Raw genomic sequence first — 15,503 nt, 5'->3', positions numbered from 1 at the left:
CCCATTTTTGTGTCACTGCTTCAGAATGGTCTGCTGTGTTGCTAAGACAACAGGGATCCTGCCACAGAAAACTGGGATTGAAGTCAGGGCACTGGAGCTGCCTCAAGGGATGTCACAAAGAGTGCGTTCAAGGCCTTTTTCACAGTGCAATCTGTAACACTTGAATTAGGAAAAAATTATCAGACTCATCCAGCACCCTTCCACTGAAGACTATGGCTCTCCCAATTACTTGCATTCTAAAATTAAGAAAACTGTGGTATGTGGATTAAAAGTCAGGAAAGCATCATTCCACTAACATACATCTTTCTTAGAACCCTGAGCAAATAGTTGAGAGGAGTTTGTCCTTAACTTCTAATTTGCCTTTATTTTACTAGGAGCATGTCTAGAGTATCAGAAGAAAGCAAAAAGGAATTATATTGTCAGGTGTTCCTCCATTAAAAATGTAACATTTCATCTAAACAAAGGTTTGGTTCTACCTGGTAAATAAATAGGGTAGGTTTGATATTCACTGAGACGTGGGATTGACATTTGGAATTTGAACTTATGAACAGATTCAAAGAGGTCTGGTCTCCTCAATGAACTTTTGATAAAGGCACAGAAAGCTCAGCCGTGATATTGAGCTGGGCTGCATCTCCAGGTTTGTCCAAGCAAACTGAACGTCAGCAATATTCTTGTTTTAATACTGGTAAAACATCAAGGCAAGGACAAAGAAAATCAAAACAAAATGTTTGGATGGATCTTGAATAATTTTTCTGACTTAAAAAAAATGAAAACAGCATTTGACTAAGCTGAAAGGTATCTTTCATATCATGTACATTCTATTGCACAAGGATAAAATCCATCCAAAATAAACATGAGCAAGCTGAATAGAGGAGTGCAGTGCTCTAAGAGCTAGTACGGGCCTTGTTCAGAATTATGCTCTTCTCTTTAAAAAAAAAAAATCTGCTCAAAAATAATGGATAGGCAAAGGCAAGTGTTAGAGGACATCTTTTTCCAATCTTTGAGCGTCCCTGGTTGAAGATTCATGGAAGTGATTGGAGACTGAGCAGTATTTCTTCTTGAAGCAAAAGCCCAATGGTACTCTTTAATAATGGAAACGGAATTATATGGTGAAGTCAAGATCTGTGCAGGAATCCTCATCTCCAAGTCAAAGTTTAGTCTAGCAAAATCAAGTGAAACCCAGAAGAACTTTTTTTTTGAATCCTGGTGTTTTAAGGATAAAAAAGAAAATAGAAAAGAACACAGATCACTCTAGTTTAATATTTTTAAATACCATAAATCATCATGATTTGTATACTACACTGTACAATTATACACTGAGACTTTCCAAAAAATTAACATTTTATCAGAGTTTCTGAATTTTACTCCAGACAGCTAGAGCTTGACCCTTTAGCCATGGCTACAACACAAAGAATATCATCTATGAGGTTCTAAGTCTTCCAGTTGTGCCTGTTGCTGCTGCCATTGAGGGGGGAGCCTCTCAGAGACCTCTCATAGCCCCTTCCATCTCCTGCACCGGGAACAGGCTCTGCAGGTAGATGTGTGCCAATGGGTGCAACTTCTGTGCTTTGCTTTCCACATGTCTACTCCCCTCTAAGAGAACTTGCGCTTCTTCATGGCTTCTGCCTTGACGGCCAGGCTCTTGGCACAGATGGTCAGGACCACAATAAGGACGCCCACCACAAATGTCACCAGGGGCCAGAGGAAGCAATGCAGGAGGACAATCTCATCATGTGTGCGATGCAGGAGTACGTCGTCTGGTCTGCAAGACAGTGGAAAACGGGAAAGAAAGTGTGGTCAGCTGCCTTGGCATGGCATTGAAAACTCTTTACAACCTGGAGCCCAGCTTTCTGGCTCAAAGGGAATAAGCACCATTGAAAGCGAAGACTTGGGGGTTCCAAGATGGCTGTGGAACAGGTAGAAGCTACACTCACCTCCTCCCAGTGCTACATCGGGTTTACAGTTAAATTATAGTGCAATCAACCTGAATAACCAACTGAAAGATAGCTGAATAGAAGTATCATAGCCAAGGATTTACAGAAGAAGCTACATAGAGACTGGTAAGAAGGGTGGAGATGCAGAGAGGTCTGGCCCCTGCACCCACAAGGGGGCTGAGAAGCCAGAAGGATATCTCGGCTGCAAAAAGTCCCTCCTGAGAAATGTGGGGTTGCAACCCCAGGATGGGATTCCCAACCCAGAATACCAGGAGTCTTCATAGCTCCTGGCAGTGGAAATTAGCTGAGACTCTGTCTACCTGAAAGAGGAAGCAGTCTGCTAGAAACCCAGGTGTTCTCTAAAGGGCCAATGCACAGGATTTTGCTCTTGGACATTCACATGGGGCTCTGGTAGAAAGAAGGTGACTCAGGTCATATGGGAGTCATAAAAAGAAGATTGGGGTGTGTCCCCGAGGAGAGATCTAGAGGGTTACCCACGGAGGTCCCTGTGCTGAGTACCAATTCCACACTGCCCGTAGGTGCCATCTTCCCAGGGTCGAGTACTCCTATTCTTACACCAGTTTGGGGGGTGCACTAATCCAGGCGACACCACCCTGACAAGCTCAAGTCCTATAGAAAGGTCTGTTGGCTGCACATAACAGGGACCTTTGATGTGGTCTTTTTCTGGAGAAGCACTAGGTGGACATTCAGATAGTTGCTGAGCTGTGTGGCTTTAAAACGGGCCAGTCTTGCCCCCCTCCAGCAGGCTTGGCCAGCACCACCCCCAAGGAGAGATTGTTTTGATCTGTCCTCTCAAGAATCAGTTGCCCAATCCTGCTGAGCTCAGTTCCGTGGGGGAAGGGAGTGCAGCTCAGAGATGGGACCTTTGGAGCGTGTCTTCCTTGGAGGCTTTTGCCCTGGACTCTGACAGGCACGAGGTTGTGTGGTTACAGAGCAGGGAAGAAGTGACATGCTTGCCCTCCTCCTGCAGGCTCAGCTGGCACCACCCCAAATGTGAGACTCTTTTGATCTGTCCTCCTGAGTCCTGGTGGCTCTGCCCAACTGAGCTTGCTCCCGTGAAGGGCTGGCTGGCCACACCCAACCTGAACCTGCCATGTGCTCCTCCTGGGGGAGCTAGGGTTGGAGACTCTGGCAGAAACTGAGTGGCATGGCTTTGGAGTAGGGGCCATTTTCCCCGCTGAGTGAGCTGCCTCCCAAAAGGAGACCTACTAGACCCATCTTCCTGACCTAGGTTGCCCCACCCTACCAAGTTTGTGCCTTGTTTTAGGGTCTATAGGTCATGTCCAGCCTAGGCCCACTTTATCATTTTTCTTCAGAAGGCTCTGAAGGAGGCAACCTCAGGGGGTGGCAGAGTAGCTGACAGGTGGAAGTGGACCTCAGGGAGCCTTGGAACTTTTATAGATCTGCCCCTGGCTCAGAGCTGAAGGAAGCCGACCCTTGTACACAGCTTGGCCCCTTCCACATACACCCAGGCATAGTAGACAGTGAATAACATAGTAGCTCCAGACAGGTAGCCCAAGGCCAGTAACACATTATGTCTGACATCAATCTATACCGGAACCTTACCCAAGTGGACCCAGAACCAACACAACCAATGGCTTCACCACCCTTACTTCAGATTAGTGGCACATCCAAAGGGGGATTCCGGCAGGCATCAGGTCCTGCTGGGAATAACTTCTCCTTAGGGAGCAGCCCCTAAAGAGAGACTCATACACAGTGATCGAGGTCTATCCTTATAGTCAGCCAGCATGAGGGTTAACTCCACCCATGAATGATCCAACAGTATTCGAGACTCAACTACAACAGGAGGCCACACATAACCCATACAAGAGACATTCCTGAAGAACCTAATTCAGGTGATCAGGAATATTGCACCACTGAGCCCCACAAGACACCTACATCATAAAGTCATCATAACAAGTTTGGGAGTCATAGCACAGCTACCTAATACACAGAGATAAACACAAAAGGAAGACAAAATGGGGAGACAAAGAAATATACCCTAAATGAAAGAACAAACAAAATCCCCGGAAAGAAGAATGAAATGAAATAGAAGCAACCAATTGCAGAGTTTAAAACAATGGTTATAAGGGTGCTCAAGGACTTAGCGGAAGAATGGAGGATCTCAGTGAGAACTTAAACAAATAGATAGTAAGCATTAAAAGGATATAGAAGCCATAAAAGAGAACTACTCAGAAATGAATAATACAATATTTGAAATGAAGAATACACTAGAAGGAATCAACAGCAGGCTAGATGAAGCAGAGGATTGAATCAGTCATTTGGAGGACAAGATAATAGAAAACACCCAAGCAGAGCAACAAAAGGAAAAATAATTTTTTTAAATTAAAGGAAGTCTCAGGGACCTCTGTGACAACATCAAGAATAACAACATCCGCATCATTTGGGTACTAGAAGGACAAGAGTCAAGAATCTGTTTGAATAAATAATGGCTGAAAACTTCCCTAACCTGGTGAAGGAAAAAGACACACAAAGGGGAAGGTTGTGGGGGGAAGGGAAAATTGGGTAAAGGGCATCAAATATATGGTAATAGAAAGAAACTTGACTTTGGGTGATGGGCACACAATGTTGTATTATACAAATATCAAATTATAAGATTACACATCTGAAATCTATATAATGTTATTAACCAATGTTATCTCAATAAGTAGTAAGAAAAATTAGTAAAAAAAAAAATATTATCTTTGACTTTGTCTCATCAAACAAGATTTCTTCCATCCCACAGAGCCTGTTCTATTGGCTGACAGGTAAACTCTTTTGTTAATGGGCTAGAAAATTTCTTTCTTTCTTCTTCTTTTTTTTAATCCTCGCCCAAGGATATTTTTCCATTGATTTTTAGAAAGAAGGAAAGACAGAGAGAAATATCGATGTGAGAGAAACACATCGATTGGTTGCCTCCTGCACACGCCCCGACCAGGGCCTGGGCTGGGGAGGAGTCTGCAACCCAGGTACATGCCCTTGTCTGGAATTGAACTTGGGAACCTTGATTCCATAGACAGATGCTCCACCCTCTGAGCCAAACCAGCTAGGGCTAGAAAATTTCTTAAACTAATCCAGTTCATGTAAAAATCTTACCGCACTATAATTTAACGTATCAATCACTTAATGGTAACTATACCAATCAAGAGACAAGATAATCTACTTCAAAGTACTTTTTCCAAGAGATCCTAGAGAGAATAGAAAGCCTTCTAGACTTATTATCACAAGTTCTTCTCGCTTATCTGAGCAGAGAATTTTCCTTTTCATGTAGGTTGCTAGGAAGTTAAAATTCTGGTCCATCTCTAGCAAGATTCTATGGCTTTTTTTGTGCCAACCAGACCGCTAATGCATTGTCTTATTTTCTTCATATTTCTGATTTATTTTATCTTGCTAAATTCTATCAACCTTTAGATCACTCATTAAACCCTTCTTAGGATACACATATATTAATTATGTACACTTATTGTATACCAAGGATACAATAAACCTTGGAAACTTTTTTAGTTGTCAAGCTTTACCCATGTTTTTGTGAGAAATTATATATGATGTCATTATAAGGATTTACACTTACATATTTTGATAAAATCTATTTTTAAAGTCTACAAATGCTTCATCATTATCACAATCATAAAATAATTCTGCAAGCATAATATCAGTCCATATGGCAGGCCTCAGTTATAGCAACATAGCCAAATGACATAATTGTTCCACCTATTTATGCATTCATTGGTTGATTCTTGTATATGCCCTAACTGGGGGGTTGAACTCACAACCTTGTCATATCGGGATGATGTTCTAACCCAGTGGTTGGCAAACTGCGGCTCGCGAGCCACATGCGGCTCTTTGGCCCCTTGAGTGTGGCTCTTCCACAAAATACCACATGCGGGCGCACACGTACAGTGCGACTGAAACTTCATGGCCCATGTGCAGAAGTCGGTATTTTGTGGAAGAGCCACACTCAAGGGGCCAAAGAGCCGCATGTGGCTTGCGAGCCGCAGTTTGCTGACCACTGTTCTAACCAAATGAGCTACCTGACCAGGGCTTCCCCAAACCCTTTTAATAGGTGCTATTTCTGCTCTAAATCTTATTTATTATTTATAACATGACCTTACTTTTAAAAGTAACCTGAAATAGGTAACAATAAAAACAAAAGACTTAAGTGTAATACAATCCTTAAATTGACAGTAAAAAGCAAGTACAATTAGGATGGGGAAAAAATAGAAATCCCAGGCTTAGAAAAACTCCTGCCTTATGCTTAAGTGGAACTTTGTTCTGAATGTTCCAGTGCCAAGGAAAAAGGAGAGATGACATAGTTGCCATTCTATTTAAAAAGAGAGAGTAGCATGTGAATTCCTCAAGAACACACTTTTTCTTAGGGCTACACTTAATAAGTTAGACCGTGTGCATTTTTCCATAAAATAATCTCTATAACACATTCAAAAAGCCCTTAATAGCAGTTTTACAAACCTGGCTAGTGAAATCATTCGACGAGTTTCTACAGTATTGATTCCAAGCTCTCAGGTCTCTGAATCAGACTGAGGTTTTAAACAGCTTCCCAGGTGATGCGAATAATTACTCACATCCAGGAATAACTGACTGAAGACTTTTTAAATACCAAAAATGGTTTTTGAAAATAACTGAACAGCAATTGTTCCAGGCTGAAATAACTGAGGCACATTCTATGTTACTGGTTGAAAGGAGTCTTCTGTCAGCTTAATTCCTGTCATAGAAGTGACATAATGATATTTTATAATGAAAACCAAAGATTCCTGACATGTATTCATTCCTGGATAACTTTGCTTGGAACTGGGTTTCAGACGGCCTTTGTAAGTTTTCTATAAAAGTCTCAAATGTATAAAGGAATTTCAATCAAAATGCCACAGGTGAGAGCCCACTATGTCATAGGAGATTTTCAGGTAGAAATTGCTAATCATTGATATCTAATCTAGAAAACCTTGATGTGGATATTATGAAATGTTTTTATTTTTAGCAAGACTTATGCTATGGGATTTCTAAAAAGTGACTGAATTAGCTCTGGTTGGCTCATTTGGTTGGAGGGTCGCCTCATACACCAAAAGGGTGTAGGTTCTATTCCTGGTCAGGGCACATACCTAAGGGTGCATACCGGAGGCAACCGATTGATGTTCTCTTTCACATTAGTGTTTCTCTCTCTTTCCCTCCCTCTCTCTCTAAACATCAATAAAAACATATCCTCGGGTGAGGATTAAAATGCACCTCAGGAAAATATCTGACTTGATTAATGATTTTTAAAAATCTTTTTTCTACCAAAAGATGTTGAAGATTGGCTGATAACAACATTAATGTAGTTTTGGCGTAACTGAGCTATCCTTATTAACAGTAGTTAGCCAATGTGTTTAGTTGCTGTTTGAAGCAATCCTAAGACCTTGCCAAGAGAAGAGGAAGGTTTGCTTGTCTTTGCAGGTGATCACAGGAAGGCAGGTGAACAGCTAGTCTGGAAGCTGGGTCAGGTTCTGTTATAAATTACAGTATAAACACAGGGACGAGAACAGAGATCCTTTGCAGTATTTTGTATGGTGATTTGCTCTATCATGAGCCCAGTTTTGCCCACTCCAATCCAGCAATGACACTCTGATAAGGGCTTTTAAAAACTCTGGAAATACTTTATCAAGATCATGGCTTTGCTCTACAGTTGCCTCCTATCTCTAGGTGAAAGGCTGATTATGAATCTATAAACGTTATCATCATTCTTACATTTTCTTAACTAGTTTCTCCAATTAGGTGAACTTAGAGTGTAGTAATGTTTAACTGCATAAAAGTTCTTCCTCAAACTTGCCTATTCTTCATGGAGGAAATGAGGCCCCAAGCATGCCATTTCTGGAAAGAAAAATTTGCATTCAACTTTGGCAGGATAGGTAGCAAACCTGCAAACCAGGAGGACGCTTATGTCTTTTTGCCTTAAAAGGAAAAAAAAAAAGGCAAATCAATGAATCTATTTTATGCTAGTTAGCTTGACATAATTTTTTTTAATTATAAATATTTTGCTGATCTTCCACTGTGGGGGGGGGTGGAGAAATGGAAAGAGAACCTCGATATTCTTTAAGATCAGACCTAAGGAACTGCAAAAACTTACATTACCTCCCTTTCCTCTTCCACCCACCTCTGCAAGCTGCTTGGGAAGAGTCGTCTGTGTCAGTGACGTGAACGCTAGGGAGCATGACTTTCCGTCCACTGAGCTCATCAAAGACATGAAGGATTTCGTAAAGTAGAGAGCAATTTTGACTCAGCAATTTCTGTGACCTTTTCTTAAGAAAGTATTATTGTTCTTCAGAGTAATTTGGTCCATGGTGTCTCTGAATCACTAGGTAAGTAATTTATTGCAAATAGGGCTATAAGTGTTCTCTGGCCAAAATGCTTCAATTTAAGATTTAAGCAGAAATACACTGGAAAAATACATTCTTCTATTGGAGACACAGATTATTCTCATCATAGTTCTCACTTTGTGTATCTATTTTGTCGCTGCATTTTTTAAAAATATATTTTATTGATTTTTTACAGAGAGTAAGGGAGAGGGATAGTTAGAAACATCAGTGAGAGGGAAACATCGATCAACTGCCTCCTGTACATCCCCCACTGGGGTTGTGCCCACAACCAAGGTACATGCCCTTGACCAGAATCGAACCTGGGAACCTTCAGTCCGCAGGCCGACGTTCTATCCACTGAGCCAAACCGCTCAGGGCTGTCGTTCCATTTTTACAGTGAAAATTCAATACTATTAAAAGTAGTGTGGGAAGGATGGATTATTTGATAAACTATGTTGAGGTAACAGTGATCATTTGGAGAAAAAAGCATTGGCTCCCCATCTCATTACACACACACACACACACACACAGAAAGAAAGAGAAAGAAAGAAAACCCAGATGGCTCAAAATCTTAATTTAAAAAAAAATCAGAACCATGAATGCTCTAAAACACCTAAATTTTTAAAAATAACCTTAAAATGAGAAAAGCAATCTTTTTCTAATGTCTTTTTCTTGTATAAACATGTCCCAAATATTCTATTGGGCTTACTTTTACTAAAATATTACTCATTTTTTATCAAAAATAAAAATTTAACAAAACCTTGTATTTTGATTTGCTAAATTTGGCAACCCTAATTTCTTTTTTTTTTTTCCTATTGTCTATGAGTTTGTTTGTTTGTTTTTGCTTAATCCTTTCATCTTTTTCACCCAGCCTGGCAACTTCCCTCCCCTCTGACAGTTGTCAGTCTGTTCTCTATGAGTTTGTTTCTATTTTGTTTGTTAGTTTATTTTGTTCATTAGATTTCACATATGAGTTGAATCAGATGGTATTTGTCCATCAGTAGATGAGTGGATAAAAAAAAGCTGTGGTACATTTACACAATGGAATACTACTTGACTGTAAAAAAAGAAGGAAATCTTTCCCTGTGTGACAGTATGAATGGACCTGGAGAGCATTATGCTACATAGAATAAGCAACTCTAATTTCAAAGTAAGACATGAAATGCAGAAACTATTAAGAAAAGATGATCTAATTATAGATATATACACCTTTTCATATAACCCAAAAAACTACACAAAGACACATAAGCAAAAATAAAAACACATAGCTAATATTTATATGAAAAGATGATCAATTCCATTCATTTGTGAAAGAAAATCAAATTAAAAAGATAAAAAATTTTTTACTATCAAATTGGTAAAAATTAAGAATGATAATACACAGCTCTGGAGTGTGTGGGGGGAAATAAAACTTTTATGTAAGTTAGGTGTAATTTTTTTGAATGGTTATTTGTTAGTTTCTATTAAAATTTTAATTTTTAATTTTTTTTGTTAATTCTTACCTGAGGATTTTTTTCCCACTGATTTTTAGAGAGTAGAATGGAGGAAGGGTGGAGGAGGGGAAAGAGAAAGAGAGAAACATCGATGTGAGAGAGGCACATAGATTGGTTCCCTGCCACATGCATCCCAACCAGGGGATCAAACCTGCAACCCAGGTATGTGCCCTTGACCATCGAACTTGAAAGAGACCCTCCTGTGCTTGGGGTGACTCTCGAACCACCGAGAAACACTGGCCGGGCTTTATTAAAAGTTTTAGATGTGAACATTTGACTCAGCAACTATACTCCCATGAATTTACTCATCATCTATATTCACAGTTTTTAAAGTAAAGGTAATGGCAGATTTTTTTTCTCTGCAAGGTTTTAAAAAATTATAATAGGCCCTAGTGGCGCCGGTTTGCCTCAGTGGATAGAGTGGCAGCCTGGGGTCTGAAGGGGGCCTGGGTTTGATTCCAGTCAAGGGCACGTGCCCAGTAAAGGGCGTGCAGGAGGCAGCTGATCAATTCTCTCTCATCATTGATGCTTCTATCTCTCTCTCCCTCTCCCTTCCGCTCTGAAATCAATAAAAATGTATTTTAAAAAATTATAATAGGAGTATAATTTAGGACATTATCTTTCTTTCATAATTTAAAAGTCTATTCTCTATAGCAGTCATTTTTCTACTTGAAAACTTTACCTCTACATCTTGTTTTAATTTTTTGTCATCCTGCCAATTTATGTGGATGGATTACTGTTTGAGCTGCCATGTATATATTTATTTCAAAACATTCTTCACATAGTAAATAGCCGAAATCTATTGTCCCGTAGACTTTGTTATGGTCAAACTGTATAAATCCATGTTATGGTCAAACTGTTTACATGAATGTTCTCTTTATCATATGAGTTTTCCAAGAAACCTTCACCAAACTAAACAAAGGAAAGAGAAGAGCCGCCTACAGAAAAGAGGAGGCTGGACTGTGAGTTCTTCGGAAAGATGAGGTTTTAAAGGACCAAAGATGAAGCAAAAATGACTGAACCCATCAGAACACTGTCAGGAAGACAAAGCCCAGAATAAGTGGAGCCGATGAAAAATACTGCAGGCAATGAAAAGGGTATTAAAGCTGTGTTTACATGAAGAATCAAAACAAAAATGGACATGCTCCCTCCTTAGGACAAATAACTGCCAGTGTTAACAAAGGGAACCTAGAACTACCCTTCTCTCATTTTTCCTGTCTTCTCCATGGAGGAGAATGCTACTCAGATCAGAACAGATGGTCCAACCCAGGACAACTGAAACCGAGAACAGGCAAGAAGACAGTAAGAGTGGACACTTCTAAGAGATTTCATCTCTGCTGGCCCCTTGGCATCACTGCCACTTTTCCTTTCACCATCACCTTCCCTACCATTCCTCTGATCGCCTACCTCCCCCTTATATAAAGCCCCTGTGGTTGCATTTAGGGCCTACCCAGATAACCCACCCGACACCTTCCATGTCAGGATCCTTAATCACAACTGCAAAGTCCCTTTTAGCTACGGCCGGTACCATCAGGTAACAAGGTAACTAAACATAAATCCATGGGGATTATTAGGATGTGCACTATCATTTAGATAACCACACTACCATGCCCTGTTCTATATTATAATCCATTCCTACTAGCACAAGTTTTCTACCCCTTTCCCCAATTAGTCACTCAGAATTTAATCATCAACAGTTGCTCTAAAAATCCCCACAAAACAACAACAAAAACCTCATCAGAGAATAAACTCTTTGTATTATCCCAACCTGAGTTATAAAAAGTATTTATTATTTTCATTTTCCCCCATTTGTCCACTTATGACAAAGGTATTTACATATAAAACACACCTGCCCCCCAAATACTGTAAAGCACTTCTCTTCCCACTGTCTCCCTACATGTGCCTTCGCCTAGTAAGAACCCCACTAGCCGCTGCTCCTAAGCACGTCATTAAGGGAACTTCACACATTTTAACACCATCCTCCATGCTAATCCTCCCTAAGGAATTGCCTTCTTGTTTGCTATAGGATTTCCTTTGTGTCTTAGCAATACATCTTTGCTAGTTCCTTTTCAACTTTATTTTTCATCAAGTGTGTCTAAAGATTCTCGATTATTTTTTACTTAGATCTGTCATGATCCAATATGTCACTAGTAATTCTCCACATTAATTTTAACCACAATCTTATGCTACATCATGAACTTTTTCTCTATTAACTATCCTTCAAATCTTTTTTTTAACATTTCTTTCAGTGACATTTTTTTTTAAATAATTTTTATTTCTAGAAGTATTACAAAGAGTATTACATATGTCTCCTTTTTCCCCCCCCTTGACACTCCCCCCGGCCCCCACCCCCCAGTGTCTTGTGTCCACCGGTTATTCCTATATGCATGCATATTAAGTCCTTCGGTTGATCTCTTAAAACACCCCCCGCCCAAACCCTCCCCAGGCTTCCCACTGTAGTTTGACAGTCTGTTCAATGCTACTCTGCCTCTGCATCTACCCCTGTTAATCAGTCTATACTGGTCCCCATTATCTGTCCCAACCTCACTGGGGCTGTTTCAACCTCACCGGGGCTGTCTCAACCTCACTGGGACCATCTCAACCTCCCTGGGGCCATTCCGACTTCACCGGGGCCGTCCCAGCCTCACCGGGCTGTCCCAACCTCACTGGGGCCGTTTCAACCTCACTGGGGCCGTCCCAACCTCACCGGGGCCATTTCAACCTCACCGGGGCCATCCCAACCTCACTGGGGCCGTTTCAACCTCACTGGGGCCGTCCCAACCTCACCGGGGCCGTCTTGGCCTCACTAGGGCCGTTTCAACCTCACCAGGCCGTCCCGACCTCACTAGGGCCATCCCAACCTCACTAGGGCTGTCCCGACCTCACCGGGGCCGTCTCAACCTTTCCGGGGCATCCTGACCTCACCGGAGCCATCCCGGCCTCACTGGGGCCATCCCGACCTCACCGGGGCCATTTCAACCTCACCGGGGCCATCTCAACCTCCCTGGGGCCATTCCAACTTCACCGGGGCCGTCCCAGCCTCACCGGGCCGTCCCAACCTCACCGGGGCCATTTCAACCTCACCGGGGCCATCCCAACCTCACTGGGGCCGTTTCAACCTCACCGGGGCCGTCTTGGCCTCACCAGGGCCGTTTCAACCTCACCAGGCCGTCCCGACCTCACTGGGGCCATCCCAACCTCACTAGGGCTGTCCCGACCTCACCGGGGCCGTCTCAACCTTTCCGGGGCATCCTGACCTCACCGGAGCCATCCCGGCCTCACTGGGGCCATCCCGACCTCACCGGGGCCCGTTCCCAGCCTCACCGGGGAAACACGAAGTTTGGCACTCTGTCCCCTGCTGGGCGGCTCCCCACCAGACAAAATCTCCAGGTGTTCCTGGTGGCTGAACATCCAGCACGCCTGCTTGGACTTCGCCCTCCACCAAGTGCACAGACTGCCCGTCTGCCGCCCCCCAGCATCCCACGCGAGACTGGAACCGGTGGGCATGCTTGTGCACCTGCTGGTACAGCGGTTCCACATCGCCGGCCCGGCCCCGGCCTGCCCCGAACCCGACTCTGTCCCCTGAGTGCGTCCCTCCCGGATGCGAGGAGCCGAAATCTGCAGCCTGCTGGGTTGGGCTCTGTACTTGGCGCCTCTGCACATCCTACTCAGTTTCAATGCTCTTCTTTCTATGCGAGGAGTTGAAATCTGCAGTTTGTTGGGTTGGGCTCTGTACTTGGTGTCTCTGCACATCCTACTCAGTCTCCATGCTCTTCTTTCTTTCCTTCCAGTTGTAGAGCCTCCACTGGGCCAGCTTTCCCATGGTTCCGTATGATAGCTGTTTGTCCTATAGTTGGTAGTTTTGATGTTGTTGTGGGAGGCATCACGCACAGGTCTGTACCTTACGCTGCCATCTTGGTTCTCCTGGGTCTCCTTCTTGAGTGTGTCTCCCATGGGTGCGAGGAGTTGAAGTCTGCAATTTGTTGGGTTAGGCTGCAAAAGCGCAGGTGGGTCTTTTTGTGCCCCTGGCACCGCTTGGATGGGGATGTAAATTGATTAGGGCTGGGTCTCAGGGAGTCGCCAGGGCAGAGCAAATAGCAATGGTGTCTCCGTGGCTCCTCGCCTCTCTGGGGCTCTGGGACTTCGCGTCCCCCAGTGCCGGCGAGCAGCCGCGCGACAGAGCCTCCCTCGCTTTCCGCTTTCCGACCGCTGAAAGGCTGTGCTGCCTCTCCCCATGGGGTCTAGGGCCTCAGAGACCCGCCCCGAGCAATCCGATTGAAAAAAAAAAACGCTCATCCAGTTGCAGCCCACCTGGCGCGGGACTCTGTACCTCTGTTTTTGGCGCCTCTGTAGCTCCTACTCAGTCTCACTGTGCTTCCTTCTCTCCTTCCAGTTGTAGATCTCCCACTGGGCCAACTTCCCCATGGTTCTGAACGGTGGTTGTTTGTCTTATAGTTGGTAGTTTCAATGATGTTGTGGGAGGTAGCCCGCACAGGTCTACTCCCTACACCGCCATCTTGGTTACTCCAAATCTTTTTTTTTTTAAATTCTAAATTTAAAAATTGAGGTAGAATTTTCACACAGGGAAATTCAGAGTGAGTAGTTGGAGCAGATATTTGTATCATTTTCATACTTTTATTTTACTAAAAAAGTTTTACAATTTCTATCCAACCTGCAATTTCCCATACATTTATTCTTCTGATAAAAATCAATACTGCATTATTAAATCAGATTTTTGTCAGAAATGAAGACATTCAAGGGTGGGCCATTGTTCCCAAGAGAAGTTTCTCAGAACCCTGTCCCATCAATGGAGAGTAACGCTCATACCTGGAGAAACTGCCTCAGAAAATGGAAATGTTGACTTATGATGTTAATGCTTGAAATACCCTTCTGTTTTTCAATTCCTTATTTAGAGGATTTAATTCTTAAACATCAAAAAGTGCTTGCTACCCTGGCTGGTGTGGCTCAGTTGGTTGGGTATCCTCCCGTGTACCAAAAGGTTTCCTGTTTGATTTCCAGTCAGGGCACATGTCTAGGTTTTGGGTTAAGTCCTGGGTGGGGGGCATGCAGGAGGGTTGATAGTCCACTCTCATATCTATGTTTCTCTCTCCCCCTCTCCCTTTCCCTTCTCCTCTCCCTCTCCTTCCCTCTCTTTCTAGAAATCTTTTTTTAAGGTGCTTGTTGTGATCCAGCATGTCTGAGGATTTAGTGATACAAACGGGATTCCCAGAAAAGCCAGGGGCTAGAAGGGACTAAAAACAACAGTACTGATTAAACCAGGACATCCCAGTATCCTCACTGATTAAGACAAAAACAACAGGACCCCTTATCTACTTTGTGAAGCAAAATACCAAAGTGGAAAGAGTTCTCCATATAGAAAAGGCTGCCTGCACACACTGAAAGGATAATCACTGAATGAAATTATCATGTGCCTTTTCCTCAAAATCTGCAAATACTGGGTTGAGATTCCCTTTGAAATTAAATAAGATGACATCCAAAGGGTTAAACCTGTGCAAGTGTCTTCTAGGCCCATTCAATGCCATGATTCTGAGATCCTAGTGTTCAAACCTGCTCCACTGTTTCAGGTGAAGGGAGTCATAGGTTGCACCCAGCATAGGAACTGCACACAGAGAGACTCTTGAAACGTCACTGAACAGCCACATTTTGTATCATTTCCCTAAGCTGAGTCATGCTCCCAGCCCTCCCTCCAGGCA

The 15,503-nt window shown here is 42.9% G+C and overlaps 1 protein-coding gene across 1 annotated transcript in view; it reads right to left on the bottom strand.

Moving 5' to 3' along the window:
• Positions 1-1,240: 1,240 nt before the first annotated feature.
• KCNMB4 (potassium calcium-activated channel subfamily M regulatory beta subunit 4) overlaps positions 1,241-15,503 on the bottom strand; it is a 60,988-nt gene continuing 46,725 nt past the window's right edge. The window contains exon 3 of the mRNA XM_059683629.1: positions 1,241-1,762. Coding sequence (XP_059539612.1) covers positions 1,594-1,762 — 169 coding nt within the window. The 3' untranslated portion in view covers positions 1,241-1,593. The remainder of the gene's footprint in view (positions 1,763-15,503) is intronic.

This window comes from Myotis daubentonii, chromosome 2 (genome assembly GCF_963259705.1).
Source record: "Myotis daubentonii chromosome 2, mMyoDau2.1, whole genome shotgun sequence".
In the NCBI taxonomy this organism is placed as follows: domain Eukaryota; kingdom Metazoa; phylum Chordata; class Mammalia; order Chiroptera; family Vespertilionidae; genus Myotis; species Myotis daubentonii.
The sequence above is the reverse complement of the archived record's forward strand: the minus strand, read 5'-3'. Positions and strand labels throughout refer to the sequence as shown.